Source organism: Thalassophryne amazonica, chromosome 6 (assembly GCF_902500255.1).
Source record: "Thalassophryne amazonica chromosome 6, fThaAma1.1, whole genome shotgun sequence".
Lineage (NCBI taxonomy): Eukaryota > Metazoa > Chordata > Actinopteri > Batrachoidiformes > Batrachoididae > Thalassophryne > Thalassophryne amazonica.
The window spans coordinates 36,832,976-36,850,725 of record NC_047108.1 but is presented as its reverse complement, the minus strand read 5'-3'; the positions used below and the strand labels follow the sequence as shown (position 1 = coordinate 36,850,725).

Here is a 17,750-nt window from a genome sequence, read left to right as displayed (position 1 = left end):
TGCAAATATTGCAGTGTGGAGTGCCATAATGAGGTTATTAATGGGGCATTACAAGAATGTCATTACAACCTTCATTCAAAATTTCACAAAATCCTTATGGACAGTTTAAGGGACCCTGTGAGGGACATTTGGGAAACCATTGACAAATGTCCTGATATCAGGCTTGGTGGTCAGAGACGTATGGACACAAATGCAGGACTCAACAACACAGCTCTTGGCTTCTAAGATCATTTACTGAATGGCTCAGCAGGGTCTGGTACACAAAAAGGCCAGTCCAAAGTCAGCAAACAAATCAGAAACATCAAGCAACAAGGCTTGGTCAAAAACAGGCAGGTGGCAAGCAGGACTAGACAAACACAGGAACAGAGCTGGAAGCGAAGGCACAAGGCGCATTAATCTGGCGAGGAACTAGTGCAACCAATGAAGCTTGTATACACCCTGATGATGATCAACAGATTGGAAACAGGTGTGTGGAAAGCTCCAGAATAGGGTGTGGCCCAAATAGTGTGCACCACCCACCACCAAGCACAAAGGGAGGCAGACAAGAGAGACAGGGAAAGACAAAGCCCAAACAGGAAAAACCCAACAAGAGAAATCACATGCAGAACAACAACCAGATCTAACAGAACAAAACAGAACAAGCAAATTACAAAAAGTCCAAAACCTGACACATGAAAAGGTTATGCAGGGTTTCTTTCACTTGCTACCTTTTACTTAGGGACACTACAGCATAGGCAGTATGCAACCACATCTGGATTTGGCACAAATTTTTTCACAGGATGCGATTGCTTCAACTCAAGATCTACAAGGAAATTGTAGCTATCAGGCTGGATGGTCAGGAATGGTTGGACACAAATGCAAGGCTCAAACAAACAGCTCTGGTTTTTAAAAGGCTTTACTGAGGAGAAAAGCAGAGGTCGGTACACGTGTAGGCAGTCCAAAAAATACAGCAGTACAAAAATTATCAGGCTTAGATGTGGTTTATCAAACAGGCAGGAGGTCAAGAACACAATGAGGCAGGCAGGACTATGGAATACAAGAAACAGAGCTGGAGAGAAGGCACAAGGCACATCAATCTAGCGAGGAACTAAAGCACCCAGTGAGCCTTAAATAACCCCAGGTGATGACCTGCAATTAAAAACAGGTGTGCATGGAAAGCACCAGAACAAGGGTGTCTCCAGACAGAGAGAAACACCCACCCCAAGCACCAAGAGACAGACAAGACATATAGGGACAGAAAAACCCAAGCAGAAAAAAAAAAAAACAATAAGAGAAGTAACCCTAGAAGAAAAGTAATAAACAAAATCAACTAAAACAGAGCATTCAAAACTGAGATCAAAGTCCAAACTTTGACACTAGCAATAGTGGGCTTGAACCTAGGCCTTCTTGTTTTGAGGAAAAAGTGCTAACCTTTGCATCATGTGCTGTATGTTGAAATGCTAAATTAATGTACATTTCTCATTTCGATGTGTTGGCTGAGAACTTGATACAATACAATAAGTGGAATTCCTCATATGCTTCATGAGAATTCAACGTTGCATCACTACGGTAAAAACAAACAACTAAAACATCACTACATTGAAACTGTAAGTGGTGATTTACAACCCTGAGTCCAATGAAGTTGGGACATTGTGTTAAATGTAAATAAAAACAGAATACAATGATTTGCAAATCCTCTTCAACCTATATTCAATTAAATACACCACAAAGACAAGATATTTAATGTTCAAACTGATCAACTTTATTGTTTTGTGCAAATATTTGCTCATTTTGAAATGGATGCCTGCAGCACGTTTCAAAAAAGCTGGGACAGTGGTATGTTTACCACTGTGTTACATCACCTTCATTCTAACAACACTCAATAAGCATTTGGGAACTGAGGACACTAATTGTTGAAGCTTTCTAGGTGGAATTCTTCCCATTCTTTCATGATGTATGACTTCATTTGTTCAACAGTCCGGGGTCTCCATTGTCATATTTTGCGTTTCATAATGTGCTCCACATTTTCAATGGGGGACAGGTCTGGACTGCAGTCAGGCCAGTCTAGTACTCGCACTCTTTCACTATGAAGCCACGCTGTTGTAATAGTCCGTGGGCCAATTCCAGAAATGTGCACTCTGGTTGCACCCCCCCTGCAACTTTAGTTTGATGGTACCACATTGTTCCTGGGTCTATTGGGATGACATTGTTGTCATTCACACAACCCGTCAAGGCTATATGAAAACAGCCACTTTATAATCGAGGGGTCGGAACGGCAGCTAAAAAAAGCTGAAATATGTAATAAACATGTCACTACTGGAACCAGTTGTCCAGGAAGGTTCAAAATGTTATACACATAAACAAAACTTATATATTTAGTGAATAAGCACCTTGGTTTTCATTATCCATGGTGTAAAATATTGATATACTGTCCATTTGTCTAAAAAACAACCGATATTTTTGCGTTTTTCAAAAGTTTCATTTTAAGTTGTTATTATTAAGTACAATCTGTATATAACTTAAAACAAACAACACAGATCTATTCTTATGTTATTCCTACTATACCATATGAAATATAGACATCCTAGCATCAGTAGTAGTGGTGTTATAAGCATTTTCTTACCCCTACCCCCATATTAATGATAATCAGATAAACGATTTTCTGGAAAACATGTCAATTTTATTACTGAATGACTTTGACACTGGCCATACTGGCTGAAAAGTAATACTACTAAATACATAAACATGATCAACTTTACCAGCTAAACATAGCTTTGAACAAAATTTATTAACAACTGCTGTAGATAATAGGAAATGCATGGTTTGCCTTAGTGGTAGTACAATGTTTCGGGCAGGCATTTTCATACATATAATACTGCATGTTATTCTAATGTCACTCTAATTGTCATCATAATCATCATAGTCATCATAATCATCCTCATCATCATCACTGGATTCCACTTGGTCTGTTTTATGGATGTTTGTGCATTGGCTGCAACCACATGCATCAGTACATGGTAGAGCATTCTTGCGGCATGAGCACCGACCACTCACACACTGCCCAGTATTACAATTGGAGGAAACCAACTGCAGGAGCCCCTTCGGTGCAGGTGGCTTATCCATCCAGTGTATAGATATTGTGCCATTGCTGAGGTCCCAACCATGACTATCAGGGCTTGGTGTCGTAGCATCAGCATCAAGTGATGACCACCAAATGCATGCCTGGTAATTTGCACGCTTCACATGGTACTTGAGGGCATCTTTTGTGGGTGGAAGATGACAGGTTTGTGCATTCTTGCTACAGAAAGGTTTGTAGCGCACAAAGTCTGTGTCATTGCCACTCTGTCCAAAGAGTGAACAGACAAATTTTTCACAGCCTTTCACTCTTTCATCATTAGCATCAAATGATGATCCAACCAGTTTCATGGCATTGCCCATCTCTGCATTAGAAACAACCATTTTGAATGCCTGCTTCTTGCCCTTGCCAACGAACCCCTCGATTATAAAGCAGCTGTTTTCATGTAGCCTTGACGGGTTGTGCGAATGACAACAAGTGAAAATGTCATCCCAATAGACCCAGGAACAATGTGGTACCATCAAACCAAAGTTGCAGGGGGGGTGCAACCAACTCAATAAATAAGGCTCTTTTTGGAATTGGCCCATGGACTATAACACGTGCAGAATGTGGCTTGGCATTGTCTTGCTGAAATAAGCAGGGACGTCCCTGAAAAAGACGTTGCTTGGATGGCAGCATGTGTTGCTCCAAAACCTGGATGTACCTTTCAACATTGATTGTGCCATCACAGATGTGTAAGTTTCCCATGCCATGGGCACTAACACACCCCCATACCATCACAGATGCTGGCTTTTGAACTTTGCTCTGGTAACAATCTGGATGGTCATTTTCCTCTTTTGTCCAGAGGACACAACGTCCATGATTTCCAAAAACAATTTGAAATGTGGACTCATCAGACCACAGCACACTTTTTCACTTTGTGTCTGTCCATTTCAAATGAGCTCGGGCCAGGAGAAGGGGGTGGCGTTTCTGGATGTTGTTGATGTATGCTTTTTACTTTGCATGATAGAGTTTTAACTTGCACTTGTAGATGTAGCAACAAACTGTGTTAACTGACAATGCTTTTCTGAAGTGTTCCTGAGCCCACACGGTAAGATCCTTTACACAATGATGTTGGTTTTTAATGCAGTGCTGCCTGAGGGATCAAAGGTCACGGGCATTCAGTGTTGGTTTTCAGCCTTGCCACTTACGTGTAGCAAGTTCTCCAGATTCTCTGAATCTTCTGATTATATTATGGACTGTAGATGATGGAATCCCTAAATTCCTTGCAACTGAACATTGAGAAACATTGTTTTTAAGCTGTTGGACTATTTTTTCCACACAATTGTTCACAAAGTGGTTATCCTCACCCCATCTTTGCTTGTGAATGGCTGAGCCTTTTGGGGATGCTCCACTCACATGTTTATTATTAAGTGTTCTTTGAGCATTCATCAGCTTTCCCAGTCTTTTGTTGCCCTGTCCCAACTTTTTTGAAATGTGTTGCAGGCATCCATTTCAAAATGAGCAAAAACAAAGTCTATCAGTTTGAACATTAAATATCTTATAGGTATATATACTCAACAAAAATATAAACGCAACACTTTTGGTTTTGCTCCCATTTTGTATGAGATGAACTCAAAGATCTAAAGCTTTTTCCACATACACAATATCACCATTTCTCTCAAATATTGTTCACAAACCAGTCTAAATCTGTGATAGTGAGCACTTCTCCTTTGCTGAGATAATCCATCCCACCTCACAGGTGTGCCATATCAGGATGCTGATTAGACACCATGATTAGTGCACAGGTGTGCCTTAGACTGCCCACAATAAAAGGCCACTCTGAAAGGTGCAGTTTTATCACACAGCACAATGCCACAGATGTCGCAAGATTTGAGGGAGCGTGCAGTTGGCATGCTGACAGCAGGAATGTCAACCAGAGCTGTTGCTCGTGTATTGAATGTTCATGTCTCTACCATAAGCCGTCTCCAAAGTCGTTTCAGAGAATTTGGCAGTATATCCAACCAGCCTCACAACCGCAGACCACGTGTAACCACACCAGCCCAGGACCTCCACATCCAGCATGTTCACCTCCAAGATCGTCTGAGACCAGCCACTCGGACAGCTGCTGAAACAATCGGTTTGCATAACCAAAGAAATTTTGCACAAACTGTCAGAAACCGTCTCAGGGAAGCTCATCTGCATGCTCGTTGTCCTCATCGGGGTCTCGACCTGACTCCAGTTCGTCGTCGTAACCGACTTGAGTGGGCAAATGCTCACATTCACTGGCGTTTGGCACGTTGGAGAGGTCTTCTCTTCACGGATGATGTGAAGGAGATGTGTTGCACTGCATGAGGCAAATGGTGGTCACACCAGATACTGACTGGTATCCCCCCCCCCCCCAATAAAACAAACTGCACCTTTCAGAGTGGCCTTTTATTGTGGGCAGTCTAAGGCACACCTGTGCACTATCATGGTGTCTAATCAGCATCCTGATATGGCACACCTGTGAGGTGGGATGGATTATCTCAGCAAAGGAGAAGTGCTCACTATCAGATTTAGACTGGTTTGTGAACAATATTTGAGGGAAATGGTGATATTGTGTATGTGGAAAAAGTTTTAGATCTTTGAGTTCATCTCATACAAAATGGGAGCAAAACCAAAAGTGTTGCGTTTATATTTTTGTTGAGTATAGGTTGAAGAGATGTTGCAAATCATTGTATTCTGTTTTTATTTACATTTTACACACCGTCCCAAGTTCATTGGAACTGGGGTTGTAGGCCCTGTCTACATGGAGATGGGTTTAGGCATATCGGAAAAGTTTTGTAGACCATAAGGAGCCAGCATTTTCAGATAGTTAGGTATTATTTTCCAATAAGTAGACTACCCAAGGCATTTTCTGTTAAAAGCAGACAACAGGCTGATTCTTATGTATTTTGACCTGCTGAGTTAAAAAAAAATTGCTGTTGGTATGCTGTATCTTTACTCTTTCACCTTCTAATTTGCATAAAACAAAATGGTCGCCCATTTTGTCAAATTTCCCACAAGTTTCCTTGTATTTGCATTAGAAACAAATACAAATTCTATTCTTATGTATTTTGACCTGCAGAATTCAAATATTGTTGTTAGCATGCTGTATCTTTACTCCTTCACTGCCTAATTTGCATAAAACAAAATGGCCACCCGGTTTCCACGTTTTCCCAAAGTTTGCTTGTTTTTGCTCATGAAAGGTATTGAAAACTTATCTTTGTGTTATTTGAACTGCTAAGTTCGTAGTTTCTTATTTTTCAAGCTATATCTTCACTTCTTCATCCCTAATATGCATGAAACAACATGGCCACCTGCTGTTTTGTAGAAGCTTGTTCTACAAAAGAAATTGATAACAAAACCAATTTTCCCCCATGCCTCTGCTGCACAATTAGGCCTACAAATGCATGTATTTGCCAGTCTTACTGCTGATTCTCTTTATATACACTGTGTTAGGTTGCCAGTCTCCCTTGTCACTAGATTGATTTGCATATAATCTTGAAAGTGTTACATATTAAGATAATATAATTGAATCTCTGTGTTCTCTAGCATTTAGGTTTAGTTGCGTTCATCACTTCAGTTGTGGAGTGACTTTCTCTTGTTAGCACTTTCTCTTGTTGCATACTTCAGTGGTGATCAAAACGTTTTGACTGTTCTCAGTACTAATTTAGGTAGCAATCTCTGTTGTCTTGGATTGAAAAAGTGAGGCCTTAGGCAGCATGAAATGAGATTCTTCAATGGATAGTGATGTCTGCATCATTTGTCAGGATAGGGTAGTGACAAAGGACGGGCTACATTGCAGGATAGTGCAAGAGTCTGTCACAAGCTAAAAGATATGGAGAAAAACTCACAACTGAGAGAATATTGAGTTAAAATGGCATAGATCCTCTTACAGTTGCTTCACCAACAAAACAAATATTAGGAGACTAGAGAAAAGGTCAGTGTCTCAAGACACCAAGAAACCCATTGCAGGTCCCTCCACTGGTCCAGCTGCAAGACTCGGAAGTGCCTCCAGTACTTTCAGATGGGCCCTTTGCATATTTTGCCAAGAGGAGAAGGCTGACAAGACTCTTACTTTTTTACCAGTAACAATACCAGTCAGTCACTAAATAATAATTATTTCTTTGCTAATTAATGGGTGAAGGAGTAGGGATACAGCTTCTCAACAACAATATTTAAGTTCAGCAGGTCAAATTACATAGAAATATAAGTTGTATTTTCTCATCCAAAGCAAATAGCACCACATGTCTGACAAATTTGATGAACCAGGTGGCCATTTTGTTTTATTCAAAAATTCGGGGCGAAGGGTAAAGATACAGCTTGCCAACAGGAATATTTGAACTCAGCAGGCCAAAATACATAGAAAATGATGTTTAGTTGGCTTTTATAGCACATATACAACCAAAATTGTTGACATTTTGATGTAATTGGTGGTCATTTTGCTTTATGCAAATTAAAGGGTAAAGGGCTAAAGATGCAGAGTACCAATAGCTATTTTTTAACTCAGCAGGTCAAAATGCATAGGAATCAGTCTGATGTCTGCTTTTAACAGAAAGTGTCTTGGGCAAGGTTCTTTTCTAAAAATGGAACCTTAATACAGAGCCTGAAACTCCTACCTTTTGAAAACAGGTCCCAGAGTACATAAATCTGAAATACCGGATTTGAGTTTTCATGTGGACAAGCAATAGGCAACTTTTCAGAAATGATGATGTCATAGCCCTACCTTTGTAACCTCAGCCGCTCATAATAAATGACATGTTGTTGTTGTTAACAGTGCAATTTAATTTAACTTTTTTTTTGTGGATCATTAATATATGTTTTTGTTGCTGGCAGAATGCTGAAGAGACTAAGGATGGCTGTGGTGAATGCTGATATTTAATATTTGCATAACATATGTTAATATTTGCAGTGCTATGACACTAATAAAATTATTACAGAAAAGACTTTCAGCATTTAGAATAAGCTGTTTTTGTTCTTGTTGGTGGCGGGAAAAAGTGCTTGGTTCCTCCGGCTCATGCTGAGAAACTGACACAGAGCAGACAAACACGAAAGAACTTCTATTAAAAGCTGCTTATTCACAAGCAATTTTCACGATAAGGAATAAAAGTTTAAGGAGTAAAAGGAAAGGGAAGTTTGGGGTCCCCTGCTAGTGCTGTTGCCCCTGTGACCCGATCTCGGATAAGCGGTTGAAGATGAGTGAGTGAGTGAGTGAGTGAAGAATACAAGTATTTCCAGATGTTGTCATCCAAAACAATGGCATCTTATATGGATAACAGCTTTTGGCAGGCTGTGATGATGAATCCAACTGAAAAGGACACAACAGGTCAGGTTAAATGACTTTATATTTGCTCCGTGTGCTGCTATGACATCGATTAGCTGTTACACCAGCTATGCACATACTCCATGTCGTCTTCTCCATTTTTAAAGCGTTGGGGTTGAGACCAGAGGACCCTTGGTTCAAATCCCAGCCTAACAGGAAAATCACTAAGGGCCCTTGGGCAAGGTCCTTAATCCCCTAATTGCTCCCGGTGTGTAGTGAGTACCTTGTATGACAGCACCCTCACATCTGGGTGAATGTGAGACATTATTTGTAAAGTGCTTTGAACATCTGATACAGATGGGAAAGCACTATATAAATGCAGTCCATTTATATATAAATGCAGTCCATTTTTTGTGGAAGTGTTACAGCGCCATACATGGCCTCACATATGTACTACAGTGTTTTCAGGCAGTTTCACTTGGTTTCGTGTGGACAGATATATTTCTTAAAATGGTGTCTTGTTTACACCACACTTTTGAAAATGACAAAGAATAAGTTCATATAGGGAAAGTTCCGTTTCCGTGTGGACAAAGCCTTAGTGTTTATGGGAAATTTACATTATAATCTCCACTTAACTGAATAAAGGTGACATGGAGGAAAAACAGTATTTTAACATTTTGTTCACAACTGGGAAGTCAGTTATCTAGATATGTTCACAGCGTATTTCTTTTTTAATTTACTGGTGGAACCTTACTATGCTGCAGCAAAGGACAGACATTAATTTCACCTTCATTTGTACTGTTCAAAAAACAAAAAAACAAAAAATGGGTGCATGAGGTAGTTCTTGTTGCAGAAAATGTTTCCAGAGAAACTGAGTTTTGCAGCTACAATGAGTCATTCAGAACTTCACCTTGGAAAAAATAACCAGAGAGTCAAAGAAAATCTTGTAGTATGAAAACAGCAGTTTATTTATTTTCTTGGAATCTACCCAGTCAGTGGGGTCACTCTCGGTCAACATGCAGGTGATATGGAAATTTACCAGATCTGGGCCTCTCTCTCTCTCTCTGATTCAACAGGCCCTGAATCATGGATATTTACCCTTCTTGTTAATCCAGTGTTTAATTCAATATTCATTTTCTTCCAGAATTTAATGTTGTATTTTTTGCATGCATTACATGAAAATAACATGTCTATGTTTACTAAGTACTGTAACAAACCTCATTTGAATATAGAAAGTGTTTGTGCAGAAAATATGTAAGTATGTGTGATTATGTAACCTTCTGCACAGATTATATATGTATTCTACCACATATCTAGTACAACCCCAATTCCAATGAAGTTGGGACATTGTGTAAAATGTAAATAAAAACAGAATACAATGATTTGCAAATCCTCTATCCTATTTGCAAATCCTATATTTAATTGCCCATGCCATGGGCAGTAACACACCTCCATACCATTGCACATGCTGGCTTCATCTGGATTGTCTTTTTCCTCTTTTGTCCATGATTTACAAAAACAATTTGAAATGTGGACTCATCAGACCAGTTTTCCACCTTACGTCTGTATACCAAATATTTGCACTAAAACAAAGTTTATCAGTTTGAACATTAAATATCTTGTCTTTGTGGTGTATTCAAATGAATATAGGATGAAGAGGATTTGCAAATCATTGTATTCTGTTTTTATTTACATTTTACACAATGTCCCAACTTTGGGACTTGGGGTTGTACAATATAATCATTAATACACAACTTAATCATCTTATAGCATCAGCAGGTTAACATAAAATGCTTCTTTATTAGCTTATCGCTGATCTCTGATAAAAATTACACCACACTCTGTACTGAACCAGGGAGAGATGGATAAAAACTTAAAGGAAAAAGGCTGAAGCTAAATGCCACAGACACCAGAGTACTGAGATGAGTAGAGTTGAAAAGAAAAGAAAAGAAAAGAACCGGGGTGTGAATGCATGGGGAGCCTCAGTGACAGGTGATGCATCAGGCCAGTCACTCCTGCACCAAGGTGAGGAAAGTGGGGTGAAACCACTTAGTTGTTCTGAGTGCCAATCAAAAGAGCCTGGGCACACAGCTTCTGGGTTAGGAACAATCAACAAGTCAGGACGTGACACGCAACAGCAGGCATATGACAGCATGGGCCCATGACAGACTGGATTTATTAAGGTTCAGCACACTGCTCGGTGACTGGAAGTGTGGTTTAATGCCCAAAAAGCTAATCATCAACTGAAATCTAGTTCTGTGAGTGCTCATTGAACCTATAGCCTATGTTGATTTTCATAAAGTGTTCAATTCAGTTGGTCTGCTCTTTGAGACACACTGAGAATTTATGGGATCCCCAACACATTGCTGAACATTATAGCCAGCTTGTACACAGATACCGTGAGTGCCTTCGGGTCCTGGACAGGTCTCTCACCGTTGTCTTGGCCTACGGGCCGAGCAGCAGTGCAGAGTACCCGACCTTCCTGGAGTCCCTGGGAGGGGTACTAGATAGCGTTCTGACTGGGGACTCCATTGTTCTCCTGGGGGATTTCAACGCCCACGTGGGCGGCGACAGTGAGACCTGGAGGGGGGTGATCAGGAAGCACAGCCTCCCTGATCTGAACCTGAGTGGTGTTCAGTTGTTGGACTTCTGTGCTAGTCACAGTTTGTCCATCACGAACACCATGTTCGAGCACAAGGGTGTCCATAAGTGCACGTGGCACCAGGACTTTGTAGTCGTATCATCTGACCTTCGGCCACGTGTCTCGGACACTCGAGTGAAGAGAGGGGCAGAGCTGTCGACTGATCACCACCTGGTGGTGAGTTGGATCCGCTGGGAGGGTAGGAAGCCGGTAAGACCTGGCAGGCCCAAACATATCATGAGGGTCTGCTGGGAACAACTGGCGGAACCCTCTGTCAGTGAGGTCTTCAACTCCCACCTCCGGGAGAGCTTCTCCCAGATCCCGGGGGAGGTTGGAGACATGGAGTCTGAGTGGACCATGTTCTCCACCTCCATTGTCAATGCAGCTGCTCGTAGCTGTGGTCGCAAGGTCTCTGGTGCCTGTCACGGCGGCAATCCCCGAACCCGGTGGTGGACACCGGATGTAAGGGATGCCATCAAGCTGAAGAAGGAGTCCTACTTATCTTTGTTGGTAGGTGGGACCCCAGAGGCAGCTGACAGGTACCGGCAGGCCAAGCGTGCCGCAGCCCGTGCAGTCGCAGAGGCAAAAACTCGGGTCTGGGAGGAGTTTGGGGAGGCTATGGAGGAGGACTATCGGTCGGCCTCGAAGAGATTCTGGCAAACCGTCCAGTGCTGGTGGAGAGCTGTTGACCCTGACTGGGGATGTTGGGCGGTGGAAGGAGTACTTTGAGGATCTCCGCAATCCCATCATCACGTCTTCCGAAGAGGAAGCAGAGACTGGGGACTCGGAGGCGGACTCATCCATTACCCAGGCCGAAGTCACCGAGGTGGTTAGAAAGCTCCTCAGTGGCAAGGCTCCTGGGGTGGATGAAATCCGTCCTGAGTACCTTAAGTCTCTGGATGTTGTGGGGCTGTCTTGGCTGACACACCTCTGCAACATCGCGTGGTGATCGGGGACAGTGCCTCTGGATTGGCAGACCGGGGTGGTGGTCCCTCTGTTTAAGAAGGGGGACCTGAGAGTGTGTTCCAACTATAGGGGGATCACACTCCTCAGCTTCCCCGGTAAGGTTTATTCCCGAGTACTGGAGAGGAGAATTCCTCGGAACCTCGGATTCAGGAGGAGCAGTGTGGTTTTCGTCCTGGTCGCGGCACACTGGACCAGCTCTACACACTCCATCGGGTGCTCGAGGGTTCATGGGAGTTTGCCCAACTAGTCCACATGTGTTTGGTGGATCTGGAGAAGGCATTCGACCGGGTCCCTCGGCGCACCCTGTGGGGAGTGCTCCGGGAGTACGGGGTCCGGGGTCCTTTGCTAAGGGCTATCCGGTCCCTGTACAACCGCAGCAGGAGCTTGGTTGGCATTGCCGGTAGTAAGTCAAACCTGTTTCCAGTGCACGTTGGCCTCCGCCAGGGCTGCCCTTTGTCACCGGTTCTGTTCATTATTTTTATGGACAGAATTTCTAGGCGCAGCCAGGGTGTAGAGGGGTCTGGTTTGGGAACCACAGAATCTCGTCTCTGCGGTTTGCGGACGATGTGGTTCTGTTGGCTTCGTCAAATCAGGACCTTCAGTGTGCACTGGGGCGGTTTTTAGCCGAGTGTGAAGCGTCCGGGATGAAGATCAGCACCTCCAAATCCGAGGCCATGGTTCTCGACCAGAAAAAGGTGCTTTGCCCTCTTCAGGTCGGTGGAGTGTCCTTGCCTCAAGTGGAGGAGTTTAAGTATCTCGGGGTCTTGTTCACGAGTGAGGGATGGATGGAGCGTGAGATCGATTTACGGATCGGTGCAGCATCTGCAGTGGTGCGGTCGCTGTATCGGACCGTCGTGGTGAAGAGAGAGCTGAGTAGGTGGGCAAAGCTCTCAATTTACCGATCGATCTACGTTCCGATCCTCACCTATGGTCATGAGATTTGACTCATGACCGAAAGAACGAGATCGCGAGTACAAGCGGCTGAGATGAGTTTCCTCCGCAGGGTGGCTGGGCGCTCCCTTAGAGATAGGGTGAGGAGCTCAGTCACTCGGGAGGAGCTCAGAGTCGAGCCGCTGCTCCTCCACATCGAAAGGAGTCAGTTGAGGTGGCTCGGGCATCTTTTCCGGATGCCCCCTGGACGCCTCGCTGGAGAGGTGTTCCGGGCACGTCCCACTGGGAGGAGGCCCCGGGGAAGACCCAGGACATGCTGGAGGGACTACATCTCTCGGCTGGCTTGGGAACGCCTTGGGGTTCCCCCGGAGGAGCTGTGTGTGGATCGGGAGGTCTGGGCGGCCGACTCCGGATAAAGCGGAAGAAAATGGATGGATGAATGGATGTTTACTGTGTGGTGAGTTTTCATGGTGAGGTTTTAATGCCATATTTAACATCATGTTATGTTATATATGTCTGAATGTGTTCTACTGCTGGCTGCACAACAAATTGCCTCTGGGGGCTAATAAAGTCTACTTGATCCATAGCTCACTGTTACACAGGCTACAAAATGTTACATCACTCAGTGTTTCACAGGCTACGAAATGTTACATCACTCAGTGTCACCTAGGCTACGAAATGTTACATCACTCAGTGTCACCTAGGCTACGAAATGTTACTCACATTACTCAGTGTCACCTAAGCTACGAAATGTTACTCACATTACTCAGTGTCACCTAAGCTACGAAATGTTACTCACATTACTCACTGTTTCACAGGCTACGAAATGTTACTCACATTACTCTGTTTCACAGACTGCGAAATGTTACTCACATTACTCAGTGTTTCACAGACTACGAAATGTTACTCACATTACTCACTGTTTCACAGGCAACGAAATGTTACTCACATTACTCTGTTTCACAGGCAACGAAATGTTACTCACATTACTCAGTGTTTCACAGACTACGAAATGTTACTCACATTACTCAGTGTTTCACAGGCAACGAAATGTTACTCACATTACTCAGTGTTTCACAGGCTACAAAATGTTACATCACTCAGTGTTTCACAGGCTACATAATCTTACTCACGTTACTCAGTGTTTCACAGGCTACAAAATGGTACTCACCAGTAGGTACAAGAACTCTTATTCCCATTGTTATTAGATTTTTAAATACTATCACATGAGTGGTTTTTAACTAGGTTTTCTTATTATTGAGTTATTATGTTTACTGTGTGGTGAGTTTTCATGGTGAGTTTTTAATTCCATATTTAAGATCATGTTATGTTTATATACGAGGGCTGTCCATAAAGTATAGGTCCTTTTTATTTTTTTCAAAAACTATATGGATTTCATTCATATGTTTTTACGTCAGACATGCTTGAACCCTCGTGCGCATGCGTGAGTTTTTCCACGCCTGTCGGTGACGTCATTCGCCTGTGAGCACTCCTTGTGGGAGGAGTCGTCCAGCCCCTCGTCGGAATTCCTTTGTCTGAGAAGTTGCTGAGAGACTGGCACTTTGTTTGATCAAAATTTTTTCTAAACCTGTGAGACACATCGAAGTGGACACGGTTTGAAAAATTAAGCTGGTTTCAGTGAAATTTTAACGGCTGATGAGAGATTTTGAGGTGACACTGTCGCTTTAAAGGACTTCCCACAGTGCGAGACGTCGCGCAGCGCTCTCATGCGGCGTCATCAGCCTGTTTCAAGCTGAAAACCTCCACATTTCAGGCTCTATTGATCCAGGACGTCATGAGAGAACAGAAGTTTCAGAAGAAGTCGGTTTCAGCATTTATCCGGATATTCCACTGTTAAAGGAGATTTTTTTTAATGAAAGACGCGCGTCCGCTCGCAGCCGCCGCGACGCTCCGCCACAGGAAAAACACCTCTGTTGGAAGCCTTAAGGACAAGTTGGAACATGTCCAGCTGTTAAACAATTCTCATATACTCACTCCACTGAAAGCCATCAAAGCCGCCTGGATTTTACAAATGGTTATCAACACGGAGGTGTTTTTCCTGTGCCGCCACTCCGCGCCGGCTGCGTCCCGACGCGCGGACCCGTCCGCACGTCTTTCATTAAAAAAATCTCCTTTAACAGTGGAATATCCGGATAAAATGCTGAAACCGACTTCTTCTGAAACTGAAAATTTTGATCAAACAAAGCGCCAGTCTCTCAGCAACTTCTCAGACAAAGGAATTCCGACGAGGGGCTGGACGACTCCTCCCACAAGGAGTGCTCACAGGCGAATGACGTCACCGACAGGCGTGGAAAAACTCACGCATGCGCACGAGGGTTCATGCATGTCTGACGTAAAAACATATGAATGAAATCCATATAGTTTTGAAAAAAATAAAAAGGACCTATACTTTATGGACAGCCCTCGTATGTCCGAATGTGTTTCTACTGCTGGCTGCACAACAAAGTATTTGATACTTGATACATAACTCAGTGTTACACAGGCTACAAAATGTTACTCACATTGCTCAGTGTTACACAGGCTACAAAATGTTACATTACTCGGTGTTACACAGGCTACAAAATGTTACTCACACTGCTCAGTGTTACACAGGCAACAAAATGTTACTCACCTTACTCAGTATTACACAGGCAACAAAATGTTACTCACATTACTCAGTGTTAACACAGGGCTACAAAATGTTACTCACGCTACTCAGTGGTGCACACACACTACTCAGTGTTACTCACACTGCTCAAGTGTTACACAGGCCAATCAGTGGTGTCACAAACGCACCACTCAGTAGACACAGACTGCTCAGTGTTACACAAATTCTCAGTTTCATACATCGTGCTCAGTATTATGCAGACTGTTTAGTCCATAGATGTGCACAACTCAGTGCTGTACACACTGCTCATTGTAACATAGATTACTCAGCATTACCCAACTCACTCAGTGTTATCCACACCACTCAGTGTTACACAGACTGCTTATTGCCATAGACACCATTCAGTATTACAGATTAATCTGCTGCACACACTGGATGGTGTAACTAGACTTGGGATTTTTCCATATTTTCAATAATTCCCTTTTAAAAACTATACTTTTTGGTATAATGCCCATGTGTTGCATATCAAAATCCTGAGAACAATCTCAGCTTTCAGAATATGTATCACATAATTGTCTAGACCACTGTCTCAAGGAAATGAAATGCTTTCTTAGAAAATTCTTCAGATCTATTGAAAACACACCTTTATTCATGTGAACTGTTTTGGTGCTAGAAATGGGTTTACCAAAGTCTTTGGCTTGCAAAAATCATGTATATATGAAGAAAATAGTAGCTCATTAAAAACTAAATGTCCAGAACGAAAATAATTTCTTTTTCTGAGTACATTGTTGTCTGTCACTTTGCATTTTTCAAATGGTTAGAGCTAAAATGCCCATGTGCTGCATATCAAAATGTTCAGAGGAATCTCAGCTTTCAGAGTATTTACAAATATTGGTCTATAACACTGTACTGAAAAAAGATTTACCTCTAAACCTGAAATAATTTTTTTTCCCAACAGCAGTTCCTTCTCTTAATCTGCAGTATTTTCATTCCTCTCTCATAATGCTAATGTCATGCACTTGTTCCTCACTGTTGTGTTGACAGGCCAGTTGGTGGTGGGAACCTGTGAGATTGTGATGCTCAACAGAGATAGCAGTGTCCCCAGACGGACCATCGCCAGACAGACAGCTCGTTGTGCCTGCCGCAGAGGTCAGATTGCCGGGACCACCAGGACGCGGCCGGCCTGTGTAGACGGTGAGTTCAGTGACCTCATGGCGAATCTCTAACACTGAGAAGCGCTGTAATCACAAAACACGTCAGACAGTGCAGGGAGTAGATGCAGTGAGGAGGCCAGAAAAAATGTTTTTCTCTGTATTCCCTTTGAGCAAAGCACCGAGAGTCTAAGCCCAAAAAAAGTGTAAGAGGGTATCTTGTGTTTGAAGTAACATTTCTGTTTAATGTGAAACGTGGGATTTGTTTTTTCCAAATGCTTGACTCATACTGTTTTTCTGATGTAATGAGAAATGAGACATCTGTAGAGAAATGCTTAATTAAGGAGAATGAAGCTGTTCACATGCACTTTTTAATTTGTTTGATTCTGATTACTTAGATCTGTGCTTGGAATGTGCTCCAGAGACTTCAGTTTTAGCAGCATGTACACCATTTGTTTCTGATTTGCCCCATTACCCCAAAATCTGGATGTGGGGTGGGGGGTGGGGGTGGTGAGGAGAAATTAGGGAGCAGAAATTAAGTGCACACAGTAAATTTTGCTGAGTAAAATATACTCTGCCAGGATAACATTTGTTCCCCGTCTAAATAGAGTAAAATACACTATTATAGAGTGAAACCAGCTCTACAGTCTTGTCAAATCAAGTGTTTCTACTCCAATAAGAGTTGGTTTTACACTGTGATAGACTTAATTTAGCACTGTGATAGAGCATGTTTAACTCTATTTGGACTGGGACCAAATGTTATCCCAGCAGAGTAAATTTTACTCTGCAAAAATTACTGTGCAGGAACTTGCAGTCAGGAATGCTCTGAAAAGTGAGTTTGCAGTGCCTGAAGTACTGCCCGGCGAGGCGTTTCGTGTTGATTGTTCAAACACATGCATGGATAGGCGACAGCAGGACAAGTGGCATGTGCAAAAGTGAAAATACGCAGAATAACCGCAATGAAAAGAAAAGGCAACAGAGGGATTGAAGAGCAGGTCCAGTGAGGATACAAATCCTCAAGGAAGAAAATACAGAATCTACAACACCTGACCTGCATACTCAAGTAATTAAAACACACCACAAAACAGTGCAGAGAGAAAAGTTTTTGCAGGACTGGAAGCCTCCAAAACACAGTGTAAAAGTGCGAGAGAAAGTAGAAAAGCTGAAACAGA

At 42.7% G+C, this 17,750-nt stretch overlaps 1 protein-coding gene across 4 annotated transcripts in view; it reads left to right on the top strand.

Moving 5' to 3' along the window:
• tafa5l (TAFA chemokine like family member 5, like) overlaps positions 1 to 17,750 on the top strand; it is a 423,503-nt gene that overhangs the window by 166,939 nt on the left and 238,814 nt on the right. For all 4 annotated transcript variants that reach the window (XR_004561192.1, XM_034171994.1, XM_034171993.1 and 1 more), the window contains exon 2: positions 16,472 to 16,621. Coding sequence is in view for 3 of the 4 variants with exons in the window: in XM_034171994.1 (XP_034027885.1) it covers positions 16,472 to 16,621 (150 nt within the window). In the remaining variant the exon portion in view is untranslated. The remainder of the gene's footprint in view (positions 1 to 16,471; positions 16,622 to 17,750) is intronic.